Source organism: Charadrius vociferus, unplaced genomic scaffold (genome assembly GCF_000708025.1).
Source record: "Charadrius vociferus isolate BGI_N301 unplaced genomic scaffold, ASM70802v2 scaffold356, whole genome shotgun sequence".
NCBI lineage: Eukaryota > Metazoa > Chordata > Aves > Charadriiformes > Charadriidae > Charadrius > Charadrius vociferus.
Window position 1 is genome coordinate 1801795 of NW_009648717.1, and position 25681 is coordinate 1827475.

General features: G+C 40.2%; 1 protein-coding gene across 2 annotated transcripts in view; it reads left to right on the forward strand.

Moving 5' to 3' along the window:
* The first annotated feature begins 1060 nt into the window (after window positions 1-1060).
* The window catches only part of DAPK2 (death-associated protein kinase 2), a 48830-nt gene continuing 24209 nt past the window's right edge, over window positions 1061-25681 (forward strand). For both annotated transcript variants that reach the window (XM_009886686.1, XM_009886685.1), the window contains exons 1-2: window positions 1061-1137; window positions 21465-21686. In XM_009886686.1, the coding sequence (XP_009884988.1) occupies window positions 1061-1137; window positions 21465-21686 (299 nt within the window). The remainder of the gene's footprint in view (window positions 1138-21464; window positions 21687-25681) is intronic.

Genomic DNA, 25681 nt, shown 5'->3' on the forward strand with positions numbered 1-25681 from the left:
AAATATACATTACCTTGGGAAGTACTGATACGCTGCTGAAGCCTAGAGATGTGTGAGAATAGCTGCATGGCTCAAGGTAGTTAGATTTTATTGTGATGCTAGAGGCCTTACAGCTACTTTACACGTTCTGATCTAAGTAGTGGATGTTGTTTGGGCCACTGGGGATAATGCCAGTGTTTATCTACACAGGAAACACCAAACGTGTCGCACACTGGTTGGCTGGTTATTGTGTTAAAATCCATGGGTGTATCCTGAGGAATAATGTGGTCTCTGATCATCTTTTCTTCCAAAAGCAGCACAGCATAACACACCTCCAGATCTTCAAATCCAACAATGTGAGGCTTGTCTTTCCAGACCTTACAGAGCTTATCAATTCAAAGGATTATGTTCAGGAAACAAATTTCACAGTTACACAGAGTAATGCATGCAACAAATGCTGCTCATGTTTTTCTCGTTTAAAGCATCTAGTGTGTGATGAAAGATGTGCTAAAAACTGTAGATGGAATCACAGTGCCTTTTTGCAGCAGTAATTCAGATTTCCATTTGCTGTCCTGCCTACGTGCTTCAGAAATACTGCCTGACATGAGACAAAGGAAGCTCTTGCCTTGCGGTCTCCTTAGTTTGTGGTCTGCCTGCTGACACTTTAATGAAGCAGCCTGTAATGCCCGTTCTCATGCTAGCTCTCATTAGTGTAGTGTGGAGGCTTCATTGTCCGCAAGTTTGTCAGATTATTAATTAGTTGTTTTACTTGCATCACATTTATGTTTCAAAGTGTGTTCTGTGCTTCTAATTAAGTGTGTGCTCAGATACATCAGTGAGGGGCAAGAACCCTCTTCACTTATAGGTGGTCACCTCTTTCTCGGTTTGGACCCTCACTATTTGGCTGAGACTGCTAAATTAATTCTTTTTATTGATCAGTGGTAACTTTGGCCACGAATGAGCTGCAGTGGATTCAAAGTGACTATACCAGAAGTGTGTTTTACTGATTCTTTGCCTGTTGGAAGATTGTAATGAATGTCATTCTTCCTTACTATTCCAGTTGCATCATCTCTGTGCATCAATGAAAAGTCCAAATATGGCTTTGTTCAAGCAACAGAAGGTGGAAGACATTTATGAAATCGGGGAAGAGCTGGGAAGGTAAGTTTGTATTGATGACACCACACTATTCCAAAAGCTGACACATGAGGATATTTGCCACATCTTAAAACAATGACTGTGCACGATGGCCTAAATCCATTGCAATATACAACAGAAACACATCCCTTTAGAAAAACTGCACTTTGGATTTGTGGTGGGTTTTTTTTTAAATTAGGTGTGCAAACTATTTTTCCTGTTTCTTTTCTTACAACTATGACAACAAAAGGTATATTTACGTTGTCTTTTGTAGGTAGGTGTCATCTGTGTCTGCTTTAGACTGAGTTCACCTGTCCATTCTCTGAACCAGCTAGGAAACAGGAACCCATGGTGCTGTCGTCATAGCTACAGCCCTCTAATCTGACCTGCTGTTTTGAACAGTGCTGCACAGCACTGTTGTTTTCAACTGGCTCTAAACACTGAAAAGATTTACCTGTCAAAGTTTCGTCTGGACTGGTTAATACATGTATATAGCTTTTAATCTATAAAGGCTTATCTGCAGGTATTAATTGGAGGTGGAGTTAATGGGCTATTATCATGCTCAACCATAAGCACCTGCTTAAACACTCTGCTGGGTTTGTGAGCTGGATGGCACAGGGCTCCCCCAGTGACTTAGCATCATACAGTGCTCTGGGTGAGGAGAGCTGGTTTCCACTCAGTGTCCAACCCTGCAGTGATTTTCTTTTTAATATGCAAATAGCTAAATTAGGGCTATACACATGTTGGCTTCTTTCCCAATGTCTGGCAGTTGGTTTTGATAAACGACTGTGTATGTGCAATTACCCTTTTTCAAGGGCCAATAATTTAGTTACATTAAAACACTTAAGTTGAAGTTGTTTCCCTGCCAAATCTTTTTTTTTTTTCTCCATTCCCAGCTATTTCATCTTCAGAGTTGTTGAGAAGATTTCTCTTAAGGGGAGATGTTTTTTGGGGCTTGGTTCGTTTGTTGTTTTTTTTTTTTCATTCCCTTCCCTCTCATGAAGGCCTCAACTATTAAATTTTCTGTAGCTGCTTACTTTTGAGTATTGACTGGTCCTGAGAACATCAGCCTGGAAGTGAAAATATGACACCAGTGAGCAGTAAAGAAATTCAATGTGTGTATGCAGGGTTTAAAGGTGTGCTTTTTTTAACCCTGGAGGCCCTAGTATGTACTGTACCAGTCAAACTGCTAAAATGAGAAACTGGAAACTGAGTAGCGTATTTTTACTTTGGTTCCTGAATTGGATTTGGAAATCCAGTGTCTTTTGAGATGATGAATGTAACTTTCCTCTTCAAGCCGATGATTGTTATTAGGCCTTTTGAATGGAGAAGTGTAGCTGAAAGAACCTGGTGAAAGCTGGTCCTTGCTGTTTAACCTGCTTGAGAGGCCTCAGGCTGGTAAAGGCTTGCATGGTCACAGCAGCCCTCCTCCTTTCCTGGCTGCGTGTCCTAGAAACAAGGCTGGTCCCAGGCTTATGCCATGGAGCCGGTACTCGCTACGTGTCAGGTGATGGGCTGGGTTTAGAGCAGTCTACACTCGGACATGGAATCTGAAATTGTGGCCTTTTTTAATGGATGTATTCTCTGCAAGAAAGACCTTTTCTAGATAAGCCAGAAGAAGGGGTAGGTGTATACATGAGGAGGTGCCATCCTCACATGACAGAGGGCTATTAAACTCTACTACAAAACCGTGCTCTGGTTCCCAGCATTTCATGTGTAACACTTCTCGTAGCGGAGAAATCCGAGTTTACTTGGTACTGGGGTCTGTAAGCAAAAATGTTCCCTGAAAGATCTGAAGGAAATAGACAAATTGTAACAAGCAGACCTCTGCTGTTTGTTATGATTTTTCAGGGAAAGCCCTGCAATTGTAAATTGTGAGAGGAGGGCAGCGAGATTGGAATTAGCTCCCTTACTCTGAATGTGTCCACGTTGTGATACTTTACACATGCCCATGTGGCAACATAATGTCACACTGTCTTTGTCAGTGTATTTTCACTTTCAGACTTTGCGAGGAGCTCTGCAAACCTCGTGTTTCAACTGTGTGCTATATGTGGAGTGTCACTGGGTTATCATGCCTCTATATCTCTGAGCAGTAACTACTGAGTAGGGCCAGGGACAAATGATATCTTGCTTTGTTAGAATAAAAATAACACACTAGACAGGTAGTGGTGACTGAAACACAAGAATTTTTTCCAGAGCTGACTGATGCTGTTAGAACATGGAGGTGCCTTTTATTAGTTCAGTATGTTTGCAAGAAGCTGTTAACTGCTGACAGGTACAGGCAGGTGAAAGGATTCATTTATTGTCATTCTGGCCACAAAATCCCTTACAAAACAAAGGTTTTCAAACAACATCTGTGAAGTGTCTGTCTTGTTCATGTCCTCCTGACTGAGTTTGTGATTTCTTGAGAACAAAAGTAGTCATTAATACAGGCCTAATGCTTGTTTTAGCTCAGACTCAGTCAGAAGTTAAAATACAGGATTTCACAGACAGAGCCTGCACCTGTTTATCTGAAATTCTTTGCACAGCACTTAGGAAAGGAGGCGCTTATATACTGCAAGTGCTCCTTTGCAAGGCTTAGATGTATCTGGTCTGGTGATGAAATTAGACCCTTCCTGTCATTTTGCGGTATTGAATGAAGCTGCAGCAAAGGCTCTTCAGATCCAGCTGTATAAAACCCTGCAAACGGCACATTTGTGGACTCCTCAACCAGATCATTCTCAGAATCACTGCTGAGCTAGCAGCAACTCGCAGGATGCTGGAAATGCAGTTGTCTCCTGTGTCCAGGCAATGGTGCGAGGGAAGACTCTTTGCAGAAAGGGGGAGCAGGTTTTCCATAGCTGCAGCTGTGTGCTGTACGTAGCTGCCTCGCTCCAACATTCCCTCAGTCTTTCAAATATTAACCTTAGGTTTACACCTCTGTTGCTCAACTTCTCCACAGGGTACATACAGGGAACAAGAAGTCGGGCATGTGGCATTAGAGAAAAGAAGTTGCTGATGGACTTGTTCATTCTAGCAGCTATGCTTGAGAAGCTTAGCATGGCCTATGCTGAATGAGTGCAATAGTTTATTATCATATATGTGCATTTAAAGTTACTTCCGGCAAGATAATATCAGTTGGTTTGTAAGTGTGAAGTCTGTGGGTGCTGAGCTTCTCTAGCAATAGCTGAAAGGGATCCTAAAAAGAGGAGGAGCCTCTAGAGTGAATTTAGCAAATTTCAACATTTTAAAATTAAAAAAACACCCAACTTTTGAGATCTATAATACAGCTTATGGCTAGAATATTGAAATACTATTTTTTTTTGTTTGTTTTTCAAAATTTATGACAAGAGAAGGGAAGAGTTTAGAAAACTTAATGGAAGAGAAATATGTTATAGGGATATTTATTTAAAAAGTCCTCAGTTATATTAGTTAGTCTGGAAGTCTAGAAGAGGTAGCAAGCAATGTGGTATAAAGTAATCGGTGCCTGCAGAGATATTAGAAGATTCTCTTCTCTTTCCCCTTCCCCCAAGGGCAGTAGATTGTGTGATCTGGGAGTACTTCATACAGTCTTCCCAGGCATTTAATGCTATCACTCTTTGAAGACATCAGACTTTCTGGCAGATTCAGTTTCTTTCTGTGTCTGAGATGTTGATCAAAACCAGATACTTCAAAAAATTATTCTCCATAGAATGTTTTCTAAATGTATCCCTCCTCAAATATGAGTTTATGTTGCCAAATGTCACTTTTATTCAAGTAATGGCAAACTGCATCCTTTACCATTTATTTTAATAAACTTTGTAAGAAACAGTCTTGCCTGTTTTGAGGACGATCCTGGCATGAGCCATTTGCAGGAATGTTTGTAGCAGATCACTCTAATGGCATGCCAAAGCAATGGAAACACTTCTTGAAAAATGTGAGGAAGTGAAGGCTGACTTGACTTCTTGGGAATGTGCAGCAGGTCAAATAACCACTGGTTCTTTTGGGAAGGGAGCTGGCAGTGATAGACAACCAAGAATGGGAACTCTTAAATCGAGGCCAAAGCAGGCCAAGAGAAGGAAGAACTGGCCTGCTGAGCTAGTGGAGTAGTTCCCAGGAAAGTGGCGGCAGTTAAGCTCACTGGAGAGCCTTTTAACAAAACATTTCAGGACTTGTGATGTGGATGGGTAGTTCGGGTTAGCTGGACAAAAGGAGTTCTTGTACAAACCTGCAGGAGCCTTTTCCAGTTGTATGAGCAAACACTGACGGTGGTGGTAGGCGCATAGAGAGTGCTAGAATTTGAGGTGTGCAGTGTAATTCATAAAAGGTTGTACCACAGAGTCATTAATCTGTTACCCAAAGGTGTTGCTAGCCAGGCTGTAGAGAGAGAGCTGTTGACATTTGTGCCTTCTGGGCAGTGTCACTGTTACACATCAAGTCGGGGCTGAGGGTAGGAAGTGTCGTGGAGCTTGTCCGGAAGTGTTTCATGACATTGAGAAAGCATGTTCCTGCTGGGTGGTGCGGGAATGGCACTGCAGTGTCCCAAGACAGTGTCCTGCTCACTGCAGCTCAGCTCTCTGCAGCGTACAAGGACTTAGATCGTGCTTAACAGAGGCAAACCTTGCAGTGGTGTTTCTGGGTAAGGTAGTCTCCCCTTTTCCTTCCTTATTACCCTTTCACTGTAGGGAAGGGGCTCTACCTTCCTCCACGATGTGTGCCAGCCTTACCGCCTGCCATTCCACTTTCTGGCCTGTCTCAGTAACTGGGAGCTATGCTCATCTCTAGCCTTGCCTTTCTCCAGCTTTTGTCTGGCTTTGCTGTGTTTTCTGCAAAGCTAGGAGATCTTGTGTGGATACAAGATGCATAGTCTGATGAACTGATCTTTGTAGGAAATCAAAACTACATCTTTCAGTGTGCATAAGAAACAGGAAAAGCATTTTGTTCGCTTGCTAATTTGAAATTCTCTCTGTTGGGAAATACAGTGTGTTGGTGATACAGCGTGGCGGCCTCTGAGGAAGGCAGCTGAGCATGTCTTTAAAATTGTAAGAGCTTTTCTTCTGACAAGAAAAACAAGCAGGTCTTGCTGAAGTTGTGGAAACTGGAGTACTGAGATGGCTGGTTTCGGTGGGGTCCTATGCCTACAGAGTTCTCAGAAGTCCAAGTTAATGTCTGGTTAATACAAAAGGTGAGATAAATATGAGTGGGTCGGGTTTAGACTGTGGAAATTAATTTTACAGCAAGGCTGTGATATTTTTCTGCATGTTAGGATGGTTTGCGTTTCAATTTGAGGAATTTTCTGTGTATATGCTTAAATATCACTTCCTAGTTGCTTTCCTCATGTTTCTCGGTTGGTTTTTTTTTATAGTTACACTGGGTTTATTACCTCGTCTTCTGCATTTTAGTCTCTGCAGAGACATTGAAGACTGATGAGTGTCCAGCTGCCCTATTGCTTTCTTATTTGGAGTCTAAACTCTCAGGGGTATGAATTGTCTCTAAATATGTATATTTTTAGCATTGAGGTTGCTGGGTTAGTGAAATCAACACTGTAGAAAAAGTTGTTCATAATATAGAAAAAAAACCTCCCAAGTTTCTGTGGCTGTTCATTTCTCTACTGCTGCTTGAATTTACAGATGTCCAGTGAACAGTAGGAGAGAAGCAATGGTACTTCGTGTCACTGATTAAATGAAGGGTCATTTTGGTGAGCAAGTAGTTATTCCTCCTGACTTCCCCTCCTTGCCCTGAATGATCTAGGTTGGTTTTAAAACCTTTTAGGATTTGTTGAACTCCAAGACTTCATTGTTAAGTTTAGGGGGCGGGGGGGTTCAGGGAAACTCGTTTATCACATGTAGTAGCTCTTTTTTGTCACATGGATGAACAAAATATATGTATTTGGTGTAATGGACGTTTCTGGTTTTTTTTCATGGTCATTTTTCCTTTCAGGCCACTTCTGAGTAATTATTTGTTTCCTGCTTCAACATGACAGTGTTTCATGTTCTGATGGGATTTTTGAATACATGGAATTTTGATTGACTCTCTAGACTTCAAAGGGATTGCTGGATTTTTTTCCTTTTTGAATAAGATACTTCATTTCTTGGTATAACTGTAGTTCAGCAAAGTCATGTTGTACATGCCCCCTCTGCTAAAGAACAAAACAGGTGTGTGTATTATGCGTTCACTGTGGTTGAAGTTGTTTCCTTTTGCATTTTGTGTAACCAGACCAGGAAGAAATTTCAGATGATTCAGTCTATGCCTTAATGCAAAAGGTAATCGTGGTGACTTCACTGGATCAGTTTGGGCATAATCCAGCCTCCAGTTTCTCGGCCCCTGCTGACCTGGGGTGTGGTTTCATAAGTGAAGCCAAACTAGATCTTTCATCAATGGTCTGTCATTCCTCCTATAGTCCTTGTCCGGATACAAGTTCCTGCCTCCTCCCTGCCGTGTGTGTGGAGGATCAGCTCCGTTCACTGAGACAGGTGAAACCTTTTTTTCTGGGTGAAGCTTAAAAGGACAGCGAATGCAACATATTACCAGTGGTAATGGGACCTTGGGGCCTGGCACATAATCACTGCTCTGACAGTGTAACTAGTAAATATTTATTTACGTAATGAAAACAAAAAGCAGAGATAACTGAGGTATTCTTTGTAGAGGAGGAGCTTGAAAATCTATGATAAAAAGTCGTGTCACCCAGCTAGGTGGACTCTCCCTGGTAAACCGAGGGGTGTGATTGCAGCTAGGAAATTTACCCTTAACACACATCACACAGTATATTCATACCAGGATATTTTTTTTTTTTTTCTAGCTATAGAAATCATTCAGTATTGCACTTTCTCAGACGTGAACCTTAACTCTGTTCTTAGATGAATTTGTACTTTGAATTAGTTCTTTACATTTGGAAGAATAAGCTTGGATTATTTGTTCCTACAACACACACAAAGCAAGTCTTTGCTTTTGATGCAAAATGTAAGTTTAATTATTGAGCACTAACAAGCTCTTAATACTTTGTGTTACAAAAATCTTGTACATCATGTGTTTGATGTATGTTGAATCTTCTGTTTAAACTTTTTTGGCATCCAGTACTTGGTCACTGTCACTATGACTGTAATCGGCTGGGTGATACAGTCAATATTTTTGGATGTTTTTATTCTTTCTAGCAGAGTGAGCTATCTTAGCTTTTTCATTTTAAACCAGATTTCCCTGCTAGTTTTCAGCGTTCTTTCAACTGTTTCCAAAATCTTTGATTTGTTACAGAAAGTGCAGAGAAAATAGTGGGAGGTTTTGTTTTGTTTTGTTTTGTTTTTCTAATAACAAAGCTGCTCTACATACAGTAACTGAGAAGAACTGGCCTTGGTTATTTAGAACTGGCGTTGGCCTTACTTAGTAATGCATTTTTTATCAAGTGAATTCCTTATTACCAGTATCCCTCTTGATGATGGAAGTGATCTCAGTGTACTTCCTCAGTCCATATCTGGCTTTGAAAGTATGAGCTTTCAAAGCTGAGTGACCCCAGTAGTAGTGCTCAGAAAGCTCAAATTCAGCAATGACTCCAACCACTGAATATTAAGCCTAATCCCAGTCTTTGCTTTGCCATTTCTGTAAAAATAAAACTATTTTTTTCCACTTTGCATTGCAGTAGAAAGCAAATGGAAATTTGAACAGCTGAGAAAATAGACTCTGTATGGTACTCATTCCATGCTTTTGAAATGAAAAATGTTACCTATGAGTAACAATACACATAAAATAAACACAGTGCAGCTCACCACTGAACTAACAATGATAAAACATTGGACAAATTATTACCGTCTTGCGCAGAATGGGGCTTGCAGATACTTGTCTGATGGTCAAGCTTAATTTAGCTCAGGTGACATCTATTAATCATTGTTAAAACTACATCAGCGGTTTTGAACTGGAGTGAAAAACCTGTTGTAATAGCTGAGCATGATGCGCAGTGATGCTTTGGTGAGGAGAGATCTATAAAATCACTGCAATAGCTAGACTTGTTCTGTTTAGTAGCTTGTGTCAGAGTCACTGGCCTGTTTTGGGCAGCCAGTGCAGATTCGATTAGACCTTAAGTGATTGACCGTGTACCTTAAAGCCAGGACTTGTAATCTTTACTTTCTACAGAATCTACAGCTTTTGTGAGAGAGTAGTTAACCTCAATATCTGAGTTTTGTGGATCTATAATCCTTACAAAGAGACAATTTCTATTGATCTCTCTGTTTCCGATGTAGGAAGAGTGGGGGAACAAATAATGTAGCTTCTGTACTGTCCTGCTGCTGGAGGAGATTGTTTACTTCAATACAGTAAAGATTAAATAAGATAAGGAGATAACTTCCACCTCTCATGTTGGCAGACCAGAAGAATCCACAAGGAGCAGTGAAATGGCAGTTTCAGCAATCTTTTGTGGATTTGGCTTTACAGATAATTTCCTAAAATCTTGATTTAAATGTCAGCATGATTTCGAACCCTTTCATACATGGGAAAGGAGAAAAATCATTTAACCCTAACACTGCTACCCTCTTACAATTCATCTGCTCCCAGGTATATTCCATTCAGTCCATATCTAGCTGGATTTGGACCTTTAAACGCAAAAGTACAGTGTGCTAACCTTCTGCATGCGTATTACGTATGCACTGGTGTTGCTCCACATAGCAGAAGGAACAGCTTATCAAATCAGCTATTCCTGCTAACCTGCTGAGCATGAGTCAGCTTTGACCTTCCCTAGGTCTCTGGACTCTGTTCATTACCACTTCAAGAGTTGATATTCAATCTAAAAGCTAAGTGTGATAAGTGGGGAAAATTTTTTATCATATGCATTTTATTCTTGAGCTTCAGATTACATAAAATGCTTGCCAGGCTATCAGGAACTTGCCAGAATTGCTGGGCTTGTGCTGTATCACTGCAGACTCTGCTCCTCCAACCTCAGGAACTGATAACGGCCACATTGCTTGTCATTGCATGATTGGGAAGTTTCCAAAAACATTTAACAGCTTCAGGAGATGCTGGTGATGATTCAGTAGGTGGCACAGTTTCTTGTGACTCAGGACGAATCACCCAAAATGGTGTTTAAGGCATTAATTGGCTGCAATACAGATAACACGTTATTTTACTGATAGCCTGTAATAATTCATAGCATCTTTCAGAAACATTAGATTTATTACATCTTGGTTTGAATTTCAAATGGTTTATTCGCTCTCTACTTATTCCAGTAAAACCAGATCCTTCTGTTTGAGTCCATATTCCTCTACTGTTCTGACTGTTCTCTGGCAGTGAACGCAGACATCGTGCGTGTGTGTGCCAGGACGTGTTGGTTACCTTTGCATCAGCTGTAAAGAGATGTGGATGAAAGGTCCCAGACAGTGACATTATCGGAGACAGTATATGGCCAAAGGTGCTCAGCACTTCCCTGTCATCAATATTGAAACTTACCCTGTAAAGTCACTGTATTCTTGAGTACTATACAATCAGTTAGTAAAAAATGAGTGAAAACACCAGTGTATTTGAAAGTGGCAGCTGATTTTTTTTTTCCCCCCTCTTTCTGTATAAAATAGTACATCTCATTAGGTTTAAAAATTAGTATATTGTTAGAGTAGTGGTATTGTGGTACTTATCTCTATAACATTAACTGGTTTGGTTAGAAGTCACCCTGACACTGCTTGGGCACTTAGTGAGCCTGAAATGAAGTCATGTTAGTTATTTCTCATATCATAAAAACTTTCTGCCAGTCTGTATCACAGGGCTGTGGTAAGTTAGTGAGATTTCTATGATAATCTTGTGTGAAAGGTTAAAAAGAGAGTCAGAGTATATTGTGAATTGGATTTACTTCTGTATCTTTCACACATGTGAAGAATTTATCTACTTTTTAGTAGCCAAGCAAAATTCCTGTTAAGTACTCTATTAAAAAAAGTTTTAGATCATTCTGTCATAATCTGGCAGCTGCCACAGTTTAGGTTCTGTGTGGTTGCTTTAGGAGAGGTAGCCACTTTGTTTTCAATTTTTTTTTTTTTTTTTTTGGGGGGGGGGAACCCAAACAAACCAAAACTCGCTTTTTACTTGCAGCTTAAACAGGAAGTACAGTGACATTTGTGACAATTTTATTTTTAAAGCTTTTTATGAAGTTATAACAGGTGTCAGCAGAGTATTTAACAGATTAAGATTTTTGGGTTTTTAGTGTCATTCCATAAAGTCTTATGGAAACAGTGAGATACTTTCCTTTCAGTGACCTTGCCATGCAAGGATTTCTGTTTTGTTGTTTCAGCTATCTACTCTAGTTTGTTTGTATATACTGTGCTGTTCTGTTGAACATACTATTTTTTCACTGCTTAGATTAAATTTCTGCTGTTAACAAATCCTGGTTTAGTCTAAAAAAAAAAAAAAAAGTCCATAAAAGATAAAACATACTGCAAATTCTTGCTATAGCCCAGTTACGGAAGGCTTCCAGTTCTTTATGGCTGTGACCACAGCCTTCCAAAAAAAAGGCTTCCAGGAAAGTATTTTCATGCATATGCGTGAACCTTGAATGGCCTTTGGTTGAGCTATGTTTCATAAATGAGCGGAGAGCATACAAATCCACTGTAGAAAAAGTTACCAACAGACTTCTGGCCTCTCTGCTGGGAAGAGCATGCCAGTGCAATTACAACTAGCATAAGTCATCTCTGAAGCGTAGAGAAAGAGGGAGGAGAGCTTGATAAAATTACATGCAGTAGTGCAATTGCTCTGATCACTTAAATTTGAGAGGAAAACAGCTTTTTCAGGCTTGAGGGTTTTTTTTAAGAAAGGCATTCAGCAAGAATTCTCAAGGGCTTTGCTTTGAAAGTCAACGAAAACGCAGCCATGAAAGGATAAAATTATTCATGTAGTTTTTCCAAGAAAAAGAAATAGGAGTGAAAAAGATGGAAAAGTAATAAGATGCGGGCTTTCTAAGCTTGAGATCGCCACTTAAGACCAATCTGAATTTAATAGTGGCAAAAAGGCACGATGAAGAAAACTTGATACAAAACCAATTGTTGTAAGTGAGAATAAATGACCCTTCTTTGCTGAAACTAAATAATCAAGCCTCTTCAATCTAGAGAAGTCCTGCATTCAGGTTAGCTAGACACTATTATCTGTCATTATAATTATGTATATTAACTTAGGAATGTACACATGATGATTTCATAATATTTTTTTGATTTTTACTCACCTCTAACTGTAGTTTATGCTAAATGAAAGCAACAGATGCTGTAAGCTCATTCACTGGAGAAAGGACAATGTGATGTGAACAGAAAGTGAAGCTGACTTGGCTTATGATATAGGCTCTAAAATAAGGGATTGCTGTCAGTAAACATAAAATTGTTTTCAGGGTTAAAGATATCATTTTGACTCAGAGCTCAAAGAGTATAAGACACTGGATAGGGTGTCTTTTTTTTTTTTTGCTGTCAAGAGACCAAACATAATTTATCATCCAATTAGAGAAAGAGAGCCAATGACTGGCAAACTTTGCAAAGTCTAGTAAACCTAAAATTAGATCTCTAAGCTGTGTTTTGACTTCCTAAGCCCAGGCAACCATGTATGTGAATTACATCATTTGTTTTTGTTTGGGGTAGGGTTTGTAATAGCAAATAAACCCTTTTAGGCTCGCGTTCCCACAAGTGAATGTCTTAAATGGAAAGAAAAAATGATGGCTATTAAATTCATGGGTTTGTTTCGAACTGTTAAAACCTTCTTATATTGTGAAAGCTCTTATTTTCAGTTTTCCTGTAACGAACTTCCTATAGGAGGCTGTTGTTTTTTCTGATCTTGTGCATGTTGTTGTGCCCCGTATCTTGCTTTTAGATACATAGAGCATGTTTTGGGTAGTGGAGAAGGATGCTGTAAGACTGAAACCTTTATCGTAGTCCCTGTAGAAAATCATCTTAAATCAGAATTGTGTGTCTGTGATTTGATGTAAACATGATTCAGAACCATCAAGTTCTATCTCATGGATACAACTGCTGTTTTCATGGTATTGCCAGTAAGGTGGATGGATGAAGTGACATGCCTTGAGGCAGCCCCATGTTCTGACCAAGCTGAGCTCAGCACCTGGATGTTTCTGTTTTCCTCGGTATGTGGAGAGGAAGCAGTTTAAACAGGATTGCTCAAAAATGTGAAAGTTCTCCAGTGGATCTTTTACCTTCCCAGTAACTAATCTAATCCTGAATTGTAATCAGGCTTGAGTTTTGTTGTCTTCCTACATTGTATGGCTTTGAGACTTCTGCTGGGAGGAGTTTCCTTCAAGGCCCTTACATTGTCAGGAATGTAATTATGCTATTCAAACCAGCTGGCTGGCATACCAACCATAGTTTCTTTAACTCAGCTTCAATCTTGAGAGAAGCCAGCATCTGAGCAAGAGCCGAAGTAGGCTAGGAAGAGCTCGCTGTAACCTTGTTAAAACATAATAAGCAACAACAAACCATGTGAAGGGGGGAGAAGATCAAGGGGAATGGAAGGTCACCTCCACTTCCCTTCAAAGCATTTGCTTGTGTCCACCCTGGTTTAACAAACTTTTTTGTGTGGTGCAGCAATAGCAAATATGTTGATGTCAGTATTACCATGTTCATACTGCTGTGGCTGCTTGTACTTCAAATTGCTGTTTTCTGTTCTCCAATGAAAAGGTCCCTTCACTTTTTTTTTTTAATTTTCACCCCCCTACACTTGCTGTAAGTCAAAACCAACATCAAAAAACCAAAAGAATAATAGATATTTATGGCACCATTCAAGTTAAAAAAAAACAAAAAAAAAAAAAACAAAAAAAAAAAACTGTGGAAAAAGTATTGCTGTGTTTTACTCTGTGCATTAGGCTGTAATTGCACTCTCCCAACAGCCTGGCCGTATGCTGCTGCCATTGCTGAGCCGAGCAGCTTCTCTTTGGAAACTCCAGCCTCAAACAAACACCTCCCAAGGTGGAAACAAAAGGAATCCCAACTAAATGCTCAGATCCCCAACTGAGTTTCCTCTGTGCAAAGAAGGGTTAAACTGTCTTGCATTCGCGATAGCCTGCACATGAATCTAGGCAGTTAAAAGACTGATTGAGATGCTGTTTGGTTTTATTTTAGTTTCCTTTCTAGTCGTGTATTCTTATGCAGGAACACCTAGTGAATAAAAATGTGAATAATTGCAATTCTAATGATGTTTACAGACAAGAGATTAATTTGTAGGTTTAGCTCTATGCTTACCCTTTATAATTTTATTTCATTTTTTCCAGTAGCATTACCTGCATTTTACAGACTTTGGGAAATTAAGTACAGAAAGACTAAGGTATTATTTTCCTTCAAGGGTGTAGGAACCTAATTACTGTTAAAGTCAGTGGGAGGTTGCTGCCTAAAATCCCTTGCAAATCTGTTCCAAAGTAAATTGTCCAGGCTTATCCAGGGAATTGAGTGTCACCTCTTGACTGGCAGAATGCCAGAGCACTGTCTTTGCCAGGTTCACTTACTTTTCAAAGAGCTCCTTGAAAACATATTTCAGTGTAAAGTGTATCTGTCAACATGTTCTAATGTATCATCTATTTTATGGGAATTTCAAGTTTAATAACTACCAAAAAATAATAATAGCAATCCTCTTTTTTAGAATTCTTTGATGAATGAAATTAAGATGAATACAGACAGAACATAAAGAAATAGACTGAATGTGCAGAAAGGGAACATATGTTTGGTCTTTGGGGAAGAAATGGTTTGCTCTTCTCAAATGACAGACAGAATCAGCTTCCTGGTTTCTCCCCACTCTGACCTCAGAGAGCCTGACTGGAGTCAGGTAACCTGTACTGTCACCTCACTATTTTGTTTACATATTTCAGCTTTTCATGACAGCTACTCAGGGATGTGGTGTTTCTGGAACATCAGAGGAAGACTTGTGTAAACCCATACCTACACAAACAGTTGCTTAAAGGCTCTCTTTATTCTAATGCTCCATAGCAATGCCACTGTTATGCATTGAGGCATTCAAAACTGGCAGGCTGCACTCCTGTAATGCTCTCGAGTCAAATTCTGCCCTAGAGCGTTATGCTTCAGAACCAGTATTAAAATTAAACTTTGAAAAAAGCACGAGCAGTTATCCTGTTATTCTGGATTGTCCAGTTTCTCTCTTACCCACATCCTTTCCACATCCTCTCCTGAAATGCACAACAAATAAATAAGCCGAACTTGTGCTCCTCTAGAGCATGCTTCTGAAAATAGACTGCAAAACCTTCTAGTAATATTGTCTCTGTGTTCTTACTCAGTGACAAATCAAGATGATAGTAGCAGTGTGAATAATAGGGTGTCTTCATTGCTAGGATAAATTCCCTTATTAATGACGGACAGATTTGATGTTGTACCTAATTATATTATAACTGACAGATTGCAGCTGCTATTGTTTATACTCTTGAGCTGTTACCACAATTAAGGACAGTCTATGTTGAATCTGTGACAAGGCTGTTGTACAGCTGTCCAAAATATTTCTGAAAGGGAACAAACTTCATTTCTTTAAATAAAAAATAAAAAATTAGGAAGTGGTTGCCCCAGAGCTTATCTTGTGTGTGTTGCAAATACCGCTGTTTATGATCCAAGTCATTTTCATTTCGGTGATATACTAAAAAACATGATTTTTTGCGAAGTCATTTGGCTGAAATTTGGACATTTGAGCTGTGAAATTTAGTTTGAAGTCTAAGATCAGCCACAGACTCCCCATGTGAAATTAAGTAAATGGCTTAATTTCTCAGTGCTGTCAACTCAAGTGTTAGAGAGACATACTTTCCTTTCTTCTACTTTTTTCCTAGCCTTGATCAAAAGTTTTGGGAAGCTGATGCTGTTTGATTCTTATGTGCTGAACACAGATGTATTAGGAGTCACAGAAATGCTGTTGTCTTGGTCCTTGACTTCATAAGCTCTGTAGTTAACAAGAAATCCAAAGTGTGTGTGACACTGATTGTGAAATACTGGTGAGACACCGTCTTTTTTTTTCATAGCTGCACAGGCCTCCACATGAACTATTCATTGTGTCTGGTAGAAAAGTAGAGCAATATGCTGTATCTTTAACACTTGTTCAAAGACTTCTCTTCCTGCCTGTCCCTTCTCCAGCCTTTAGTTCTTCTCTTAGTGTGCTTCAGCGTACCGGTGCCTGATTAAAGCATTGGGCTACTTGTGCAGAGAGATACACCAGTGGCAGCCTTTAAGGTGGTCAGAAAATACTTTAGCATTACCCTGTGATGCTTTATTAAAGACCCTGGGAATTCAGGAACAAGCATGGGCAAAGCAAATGTGCTCTGCAGCGAGTAGGGAAATGGGTAAGTGTGGGTTAGGAACAGTATCGTGGGTAATTATATTGTAAATGTCTTAAGTGTCCTAAGCTAAGAAATCGTGTATTTCTATTTTATCCTGTAGCTTGCAACCTCTTTTATTCAGTCACAAACTGTCTCAGTAAAGACTGTCTGCAAAAGCCTGCTTTTTAAGGGATAAAGGAAATGGTGTAAGGACTGGGACAGGAGCAGGTAGAGTGTGTGTTAACGGGTACACATGTAGGGGGAAATAGGTTACAAGGGAACGGGTATTGTGATGAACAATTGTCCCAGACTGTAAGTATGTAAAAGCAGAAGACAGGAATTCCTATGTTGTGTCATTATTATTTTTGTAAGCTTTTAAGTAAACAAAAATGTACAAAATCCACAGTATCACTGGACTTTTTAAATGTAAAAGTGACTGTGTTCATTCCCATAATCGGCACTCATAATATTTTTCTCCCTGAACTTTGCTGACAGAATTTGTGTCCCCAGAGAAAATTCAAGGAAGCAAACACAGCAACATTAGTATCATGTCTCTTTAGAAAGTCTAAACCAAACAAGATACGTCTTGCAAAAAAATGAACAAACAAACAAAAAACCCCATGAAACTCAGGATGTCTTACACAAACAGATCTCAGCATTACAGAACGAACTCTTTTAGCAGAATTTTTAAGGCAAGTTTGGGGATTTTGTAGCAGGAATGTCATTCTCTTAAGTTCTCTAAAGTTTGCACCTAATGATAAAATCGGAAGGCAGAAATATGAATGAATTAATGGATTTGACAAATGGCTGCAGTCTCAATTCCATTTGTGATTGATTATTCCTAAAGGGATAACTACACTTGTCCAATCCGTTCCTACCTCTCTCCTGAGAAGTGTCTATGATACATATAGAAATCCAAAGAAGTACTTCAGGCTGTCTGGCATTGTTTGAACCCCTTGAAATGAGAGGCTGCCTCTGCCATGGAGTGCTAGCTTTTGAGATCAATCGAGCACCAAGTGACAGCCTTAATTTTTAATATCTTTGCATTTTGAGGTTTAAGACAGACTCCAACCAGCTGTCTCTGTTAATGAAGTACTAAGTACATTATATAATTATAAGGTTCTGAATATAATTGCTGTCTATGCTGCATAATTGAAGTTCCAACTGTACTTGCATGTCTCATTTACCAAGCCACTGAAGGATACAATAATACTGAAAACAGTAACAGCTCAGTGCTTCTACAGTGTAGTCATGGGGGGGTTGCACTTAATGAGTGTGTTTGTGATTTTTATAAAGTGATCCTGGCTGATAAAATCACAGTAGCTAAAGGTTAAGGTTGTCTGTAAGATGAGTCTTTTCCTTGTAAGTCTGGGTATAATGCCCTGGCTAAGGAAATACCTGATACTAAACGTGTATTCCGGGACTGGAGACCTGCCAGGTTTTGCAGAGTGAGATCTCAGACATACAGTACGTTGTGGCAGGGGAGAACGGGGCTGCTCTTGGGTATAAAAAGGAGCTCGCTGTCTTGTTTGGTCTGTTTGTAAAGTAGTTGGACATGAGCAGAGACTTCTGAATGTGACAAGACAAAGGCTTGGGTAAGGTGGTTCTTGTGGTGGTAGGATCTTGCGTACCTGTTAGGTTTTACACGTCAGGCAAGGGTAACTATTGGAGTGCACTGTTCTCAGAGGCTTCCCTGCCTTATTTGTTAGTTGACTGTGGCTTCCTGGCCGTATAGCTTCCTAGAAGTTTAAAATTTTTTTCTGCTCCTTGGTGGAAATGCAGTGAAATATTTTTTATTATTTGGGGTTTTTTGCAAAAGTGTGGTTCTATCAAATATTCATTGATAACACCTGGGCCTTTCCTGACTAAGGAATGCTTGGTAGGATATGGAGTACACATGGTAGTCTTGAAGTTTCCATGTTTTTCGTTCCAGTTATTATGAATAGGGTGGAGCATGGATTTGAGCTGGGGTTCCTTGCCTTTGAACCACCGAGATTCTGCAGATGTTGGCCAACAGCCTCTTCTTGCTAACCCACCCCTTTCCCCTTTTGATACCAAGTTGTAAAAACAAAAGGCAGCTTCCATGAAGAGGTAGTTTTAGCCAAACTTTGTTTAACTGAAGTCCTATTCTGTCTTTGCAGCTTGCCAGTTTTTCATCTCACTGTTATCACAAGATGCATTGTGCACTTAAACAAAGAAGATTGAAGTGCATGACCTTATCCAATTCTCAATTCTGCAGCAATCTGGTGCACTTCACCAGCATGGTAGCGTTTGAAACAGTACATACGTGGCCTATTCGCAAGGTGGATTCTGTGGTGTTCCGTTTTTCTTTCCCTTTGTCAAAAGGGAGTTTGATAAATCCCTCCGATAATCTAGCAATCGAAAAATAAATAACAAGTTACCCTCAGCTTACAGTTTCTGGCAGAGGGTGTTTAGGATGGTAACAAAGTGTTGTTGCTACTTGAAATCGCAGGTAGGCTATGAGGTCATTTAACTGGTGTCCAAACAAAAGTAGTCAACTATTCCTTCCATTCATGCTCTTGTAGATTTTATTGCAGAGATACTGCTCCAAGACATGTCAGCAGCAGCCTGCTGTCAGACTTATCAGTCGCAATCTCCAAATGCTGCGACTAGAGTAATTTTCCTTGACAGTTGTTCTTGCTGCTACACCACTTCCCCGCTAGCTCCTTGTTTTCCGTCAGCTCGAATTCAGCGTCCCATTTTATTATGTACTTTACACATCATTATGTCCAGGTCTGCACTAATAGTTATGGAAAGGTAACATAATAAAAAATTCTGAAATACCATTAGGTACAAGAAGGTTCATCAGAACATATGTATTTGTTTAACAATGACTGTAGTTTATTTTAATACTTTGTTATGAAAGTTATTGAAATCACTGAATCGGTGAAAATGCTGGGCTTCCAATTGAGCAATGAAAGAGCAGTAAGTGAATGAAACTCATCCAGACTGGAATGGACTGACCTCATTTATGTCTGGTCAGACTTAAATTTATGTCAAGACCAAATGTTCTTACACCTCATTGTTACTTGAGCTGGAGGTGCTTAAGCAAGGAGAGCAGTGCGTCTGCATCAGTTTTGTTTGAAAGAATTAACATCAATGCTTTTTGTGCTTTAACCTAGGCTTTCTTGTTTTAAACCTGTCAGGTTTTGAGTTTCGTTTTTTTAAGATCTAAGGAAAACTTGAGAATTGGAGAGTGTTTGTTTCCAAGCAAGACAACTTTGCATAAATTCTGTGAAAAATATTTATCTTAACTTGATATTAGTAAAGACTAGTTGAAATTTAGAGTTTGTGATGAAACCTAAAGCCATACAAGCTTCATATAACTTCAGACTAACAAGTATTTAGGTATCTTCATTAATCACCTAAGAAGTTAATGTATATTTAAATCTATATGCCCACTATTTTTTGCGTAATTTAAGTATTACAAATTTAAATCAAACCTAAGAAGCTACAGGTGTTTGTTTAAATCTGCCAAGTGATCCTTCATGCAAAGAAATATGTTTCTTTTTAAGTGCCATTTTTTGTCTTCTTTTCGGAGTCACTTTGGACAAGAGCCTATTACACTGCATGGCACAGCACCGGTTGTTCTTAGTATTTCTGTTACAGTAGCAGCAAACTGAGATAGACACCTTCGTGCTAAGTAGTGTACCAATATCCATAGGCATACTGTGTTGAAGAAAGTAAGTCTCCTGTTTTGCTGATGGCGCAAAAGTGAATTGCAAACGGTATGCAGTATGTTTATGGCAGAATTCAGATTGCTCAAATCCCCCAGTACTTTAACTGCAGACCATCCTTTTCCCTTAATTTTTGTAAAGTAGAAGTAGCTCTCTTAACATGTCCTGTGTAGACTAAATGCAAACACATGGTACTAGCTTATGATTTAATTTCCTTGTTTGTAGATCTGTGAGGATTTTAGTGTGATTAGGCATTTCTAAGATACAACACAGTTGTCCTTGTCCCTTCCAAATGGGATGAGCAAAAGGATCCTCTGAATAATCACTGTTTCATTCCACATTCTTGCCTTATGTAGAATTTGTATTACTCAAATCCCGCTTTGGCTGCAGGGCACCTTTCTTAATTTTGATAAGACATCTCTCAGCTTGATTACAGTTGTTTTTCAGAGGACAACTGAGAAGGAGGGAACATCAATTCTGTGGAGACGGTGCCTTCTCTGAGTTCAAACAGTGCCTTTCGAGCATGAAGAAGAAAGAAAAACTCACACAAAGAAGAACAAAGCAGGGTCCCCTACTTTCCTATTGACGAGTCAGTAACGAGTGTCTTATCTTGCAAGGTTCCCACCACTGATACAAGGCTGCAACCTGCATGGTTTCTATCATTTGGGTTAATCATCTGGCCTCCAAGTGTTTCCCTCTTAGGAGATAAGGAGGAAATATTACAGTTGGACTGGAATATCTTACTTTAGGAGCCACGGTGGGGAAAATTTTATTGGCAAGTGACAGCTGTGTGCCTTTTAAACTTTAATGCAGACACTTTACTATTTGGTACAGCGGGAAATTCTTTATCCTTGAAGCGCGGTGAGAAAGCTGCACTTACTCTAGTTACATTTACAGCTACATTATCAAGTGAAGGGCAGAAATATGAATAAACCATTCTTTTATTTGAAAATTGGTTACTGGAGGCCAGTTCTACATTTCCAAAGAGTTATCAATCCTTTGAGTTCTTTTCTGAGAGATTATTCTTAAGGGAAATACTTTAATGCATGCCTGTCTTTTCAGAACATCCAGTGGTGTGTTGCAGACATGAATGCCTTAAGCATTACCCAGTGAAGGAGTGGTAATTTGAACCTTTTGAGACAGATCTTATTCATTTAAACATGAACTGTTTTTTAGAGATTGTACCAGCTGTCCTCCCTTCTTGTCAGACACTGCTTGGTTTTGTTACATTTCAGACACAGCAGGAGGCTGCCTTGTTATGCTCTAGCGACTTTAACTGCAGTATTCTGACAGTCTGCACTATTGTACCAAGAACAAGCTTGTATGGTTAGCAGCGTTGCTCAGGGGTTGAGGATCAAGCTTTGTATGTGAATGGCTTATTTGGGAAGCTGTGATTATATGGAAGCTTGAAGACAATTTTTGTTATCTTCTTTTCCTCGCAGTGGCCAGTTTGCTATAGTGAAGAAATGTCGAGAAAAAAGCACTGGTGTGGAGTATGCTGCTAAGTTCATTAAAAAACGTCAGAGTCGGGCCAGCCGTCGTGGAGTGAGACGTGAGGAAATTGAACGGGAGGTTACTATTCTGCAGCAGATTCTGCATGCCAACATCATCAAGTTGCATGACATCTATGAGAACAAGACGGATGTGGTCCTCATCCTTGAGCTGTGAGTAAGGGGACTTCCTATCCTCTGGGGTAAGATGAGGTAAATAGGAACCGGAAGGGGCTGCAGAGGCTGCCAGAACACAGCACTGTTAAACCACTGTTAAAATGGAGCTGTTGTGTTCTCGTGCCTCCCAGATCTTGGCAGGATAATTGAATGAGGCTGCTGGTAAACAGGCCCCCCAGTACATCCATGTGCCCTGGGGATACAGGTGCACCTTAACATCAGCTGAGCCCATTGTTACTGGGCCAGGGAGTGTTGTCAACTCAAAAACAGTTTACTAACAGGGGGATTATCTCATGTCTGCCTAGTGCTGCCCTGACATGAACCTCTGAGGAAGCACAAATGGCCACTGAATGCTCACTTCATTTTTCTTTCTGTTTTCATCTCTTCCAATGCATGTGAAGCCGTAAAGTGTTTCGCAGAATTTGCAGCCATTCTCACTACTCCCATATTTTCCTCATTTAGAAGAGACTAGGGGGAAAAAAGGAGGAGGGCAAGGCAAGAGTTTTTTTTAATCCCTAGACTTCGACTATTGAGGATCAATAGAAGCAGGGTGGGAGTGAAGGAAAGCTGCTCACTCTTCTCTTGTTCCCTCATGTGATGGGGGAAAACCCCTGCCATTTAGGTCCTGCTGACATGTGAACACCCCCTAGTTAGGGGATCTGTGGCCTGCTGTAGCCTCAGCCCGGCATTGTGACCCATTGCATAGCCAGGCTACTGGTTTAGGATGGCGATCAGACATATTTGGCTATGTAATGCAAACTGGTTTGTGCTGTTTAAGAAGAGTTTTAAAAACAGCTAGCAGCAGCTTCTCTGTCTAGGCTGAGGGGACAATGGCTTATTCTGCAGAACCTGTGGGTGTCCCTGCCTGGAAGAATACCTGCACAGCCCAGGGAAGCTGGAGGTGTGGTCAGGAATCATCTTAACAAAGCCTTGGCTAAGGAGACTTTGCTGAGTTGAAATATGAGTTTGAATTTCGGGGTGTCACTTTTGATGCTTTTGTCTGTAAAGTAATTTTATTGACTGAAAGGAAGTGAGAGAACCTGGCTAATAGGCGTTACTATGTAAAGAAACGCCAGTTTATTAGAATTTGAAGCAGTATCAAAATTGCCGGTCCCTGCAATAGCTATTAAATTATTTGTGTCAATTCTGTTTGGCTGTTTGTTTCATCAGCCTAGGAATACTACATCCCAAAGACATCAGCTACTTCTTACACCCTATTGCCCTTCCTGTATGTTTGATGAAACTGAGGTGAAACATTTGAGATGAATGCAGACCATGGGCTAATAATATAATCTCTTATAACACAACTTGTTTTGAATGTGTTATGCCTGTTTTTACTGCCTGGGTCTTAAAGTCTGCCATTTGGACAGACAAGCCTGACCATGTTTTTGAAAGCCGTCATATCATTTTAACAGTATTTCAAAGGCAGTATGTTTCGGGGATTGCATGCAGGGGTTGGTTATGTGACGTTAATCTGAAATGTGTGTGGAGGGTAAAGTTTACACAATCACTTCAATGCTGACACTAATGTACGTGTGATGGAATTTCTTCACTTTTGTAATGTGATGTAGAAGGACCCTAACAATAAAGAGGAACCGGAGGATGATTTTATAAAGAAGAAATACCTCTTTCCAGCCTGGCCAGGAGAGCTTTGCTCTGCGTAAATAGCAATTTTGCCTCCTGGCCTTGTAACCCAGTATGAGTCAAAATGACATTGGAAGATTTATTCCTGTTTATGTGACCTCAGCTTACCTTGGAGAGGCTAAAGTAGAGGTTTTGTGAAAAGGGACTAGTGATATCTCAAATGAACAAAGAGTTGCTTTGGCAGAGCTAGTGCGAGACGCACAAACCAGTTGCAGTTTTCAGGATTCCTAGTGTGCAAGGGAGGATTATTAGAGTAAGTAACTGATCTATCAGATAGACTGAATATACTGAAGTGTTAGACGCTACAAGAAATTGTTATCACTCTGGGTAGGTCATGTAATTAATTTCACCTTCCCCTGCTAGCGTCAGGGATGCAAATTCTTCACTCTGGAGTCAGGAGGAGAACCATTGCCTGCTGCTTTCTGTTCTCAGTACTATTTGCCAGCCATTGTGATGCATATTAGATTTGACCCGTAGTTGCTGGGGGTCACAAAAAGATCACTTGCTGCTCTGCATTGCATGTGCAGCTGAGTGATGTAGAACATTTGGATATCCCCAAATAGTGTTACTGTCAATGTGTTAGTTTCAGAGTTATTTCAAGAAAAATTTGCAGTTGCCTAATGTCAACTACTGAGTAAAAAAAAAAAAAAAAAAAAGTCTGCCATGATTGGGTCTTTCTATATCCAAACTTATACTGGGATAATGAATTTGGATGAAACTTGGCACTTGACTTGTTGCCATTGCAGGCGTTTCACGGCTGAGGATGAGGACTGTAATAGAAGTGAGAGACTGTGTGCACGAATGATCATATAGATCTATGTTCAAGGCATTTCCTTCTGTACAGTTCATAGTGTGTGCTGTTGGTCTGCCTTAAGGAGTTGAAAGGGATGTAAATTATCTTCGTGCGTGTGCAGATTTATATCTCTGTGTATTTGTGTGGCTCAGTCTTCCTAATCACTGAGAACCAGGGGAAACATGAACACTGGCACACAAAGCAGAGAGTAGAATTGTGTGCTTGTACTCATCAGAGCCAGGAATGGAAATAGCGCTTCTAATGAATGGAGCTTTGCTGGTCAGAATGTATGGTCTTGGCCTAAGGGGATGAAATTTGTCATGTAGGGAAGGAAGACACACATCAATTTAAGCTTTTTTGGGTCGTGTCCTGCTCTTTTGTGGAATCAATGTTACCTGGTTTACAAAGTTCTGAATCTTAGAGGAGCTGTGCAGAAGATGACATACCCTTTATCTGTCAATTCATGGTACTCAAGTAAAGCTGTAAGCAAGGAGACAGGCTGAGGTCTTATACTTACTACAATTTTTGAGTAATTGGTAAGTGATGCAAATTTTTCTCTATGTATGAATTGGGAAATACAAAGACACTGTGGCTGAAGTTATGTAGACCATATGTTCCCTAGGGCACCTGCCTCAACCTTGCTTATGGAATCCAGGCAATGAAGCTTTGATGTCTAAGTTAGATGAAATAACCACTAGCTTTCCAGGGGAGCCAGCATTTAGGCCAGGGAGCATTCCTGGAGATTAATGTGACTGCTGGCAGATGGCATATGAGTGATGATAAGCATCTGTTAATTTTTAAGTATATGTCTAGGGCCAAATATGTGAGAGAGCAACTTTATGTGAGAGAGCAACTGGAATGTATCGAGCTCTCCCTGGGAGCAGATGAAGAGCAAGTTGAGAGGTTGTGGGTAAGGATTAAGGGGCAGGGTAATATGAGAGACACTGTTGTGGGTGTCTTATTACAGGCCACCTGATCGGGATGGGGAAGTCGATGAGACCTTCTACAGATAGGTGAGAATCGCCTCACAATCACAGGCCTTGATTCTCATGGGGGACTTCAACTACTCTGATATCTGCTGGAAAAGCCACACAACTGGGCATGTACAGTCCAGGAGGTTCCTCCAGTGCACTGATGATAACTTTTTGACTCAGGTGGTGGAGGAGACCACAAGGAGAGGTGTACTACTGGACCTAGTACTGACAAACAAAGAGGGACTGGTGGAGGATGTTATGGTTGGGGGCAGACTGGGCTGCAGTGATCATGAGAAGATAGAGTTCAGGATTAAGTGCAGTATACACAAAATGACAAGTAGGGTTGAAACCTTAAACTTCAGGAGGGCTAACTCTGATCGCTTCAAGGAATTGCTTGAACAAATCCCACGGGAGAGGGCTCTAGAGGGTAAGGGGGCTCAAGAGAGCTGGCTGCTATTTAAGCATCACTTCCTCCAAGCTCAGGATAGGTGCATCCCAAAGAGAAAGAAATCGGTCAAGGGGAGAAGGAGACCTGCATGGCTGAGCAGGGACCTTCTGAAAAAGCTCAGGTGGAAGAAGGG